At 40.5% G+C, this 1,416-nt stretch overlaps 1 protein-coding gene across 5 annotated transcripts in view; it reads right to left on the reverse strand.

Moving 5' to 3' along the window:
- The window catches only part of MPP3 (membrane palmitoylated protein 3), a 25,321-nt gene that overhangs the window by 12,838 nt on the left and 11,067 nt on the right, over positions 1 to 1,416 (reverse strand). For all 5 annotated transcript variants that reach the window (XM_017742852.1, XM_008641365.2, XM_017742701.1 and 2 more), the window contains one exon: positions 319 to 515. In XM_017742852.1, the coding sequence (XP_017598341.1) occupies positions 319 to 515 (197 nt within the window). The remainder of the gene's footprint in view (positions 1 to 318; positions 516 to 1,416) is intronic.

Below are 1,416 nucleotides of genomic sequence, written 5' to 3' on the forward strand. Positions count from 1 at the left end.
CAAGGCTGTGAAATACAGTGTCTCCATAAGCCAATAGACTGATATTCCACATTTCATTTCATACACGTTTGTTTAGCAAGTGCTTCTGTCCTCATGCTACAAAGCATTAAGTCAATGGCAAACTACCCAAATCAAGCTAGGAAGTTTATTATGCAATTGGAGAAGATGCAGCTTTTTAGCACTTTCCTCTAAGCAGCTGTATTTACCCTGGCTTGACCGTGCCCTTCATTTTCTGTGAAAAAAACCCAGCACAAAATCAATGTGACACTATATCCACGTGAAAGAAAAAAAAAAAATCTGTAATCTTTGCTGACAAACCTTTCTTGGAACTGTTTAGATGGGATCAAGCCTGCCCTGAGGTTGGTATCCCCGACACGCTTGGCTTGCCACCACGTGGGATCATCTTGGCTTACAACTTCTAGGACGTGTCGTCTTTTAAATGGCAGCCCAGCTTCCTGGCAAGGAATGGCTCTGTCTTCTTTGGGATTATAGCAGAAAAGTGCCCTCATAAACACCTTTAAAAGAAAGTTAGCATGTCATTTCTTCTTGTCCTATCATCTGGAATTTCAAACTGCCTTTGAAAGGTTTTCCCCAATGTTAACACTGCTAACCATATATACTCTTTATCCCTCCTTCAAGCACTCAAAAATACAGACACCTAGCAAGCTTATGCAGAAAAATAAATTAACTTTCCAGCACACACCCAGTCATTATATATTGGCATTGTGGAAGATGAGACTCAAAAGACTAAAGTCCCAAGAAACACAGATCACAATCTACATGAAGTACAAAATGCAATGAAGAAATGGTTGAAAAAAAATAAGGGTAGGGAGAAAACAATAAAAATGGATTTATGGCAAAGTTGCCCAGCTGTAAAGACTGTCCTTAAAGTGTTCCTTTAATGCATCAAAATCTACTGTTCAACTTTGGATTTGTATCTTTAAACTATTTAACACATAACAGCAGAACCACTTTAGAAAGTGATTTGTGGGCTTCAGGGAAAAATTCAGCAACCAAAAGCAGGGAAGCAGAGAGACTGACAGAGGAATCCTGTAAAGGGCCAGTTGAGCAGTAAGTTATTGCTGGTCACAGAGGGCAGATGAAGTGGGCTGATGGGGTCACATGATGGATGCAGCTCTGTTTGCAGAGAGGTCCGTTTTCACTCGAGTGGCAAAATGCCCAGAGATAATGGACAGACTGCAGCTGCCATGGTAAGAGGAGACAGCAGAACACCAAATTTAATTACATGAACCAAAAAGAAGAGGCTAGATTTCAGAAATGTTATAAAAGAACATGTGCCAAGATGAAGAGGAGAAGAGTCATGCAAGTAATTCTACTGAATAAAAGGGTACTGCACAAGAAACCACTCTCCTATCTTTGTAGTTCCATTCTGTGTCTGTGGCACTTCCCACTGCA

The sequence above is a fragment of the Corvus brachyrhynchos genome, unplaced genomic scaffold (genome assembly GCF_000691975.1).
Source record: "Corvus brachyrhynchos isolate BGI_N302 unplaced genomic scaffold, ASM69197v1 scaffold30, whole genome shotgun sequence".
Lineage (NCBI taxonomy): Eukaryota > Metazoa > Chordata > Aves > Passeriformes > Corvidae > Corvus > Corvus brachyrhynchos.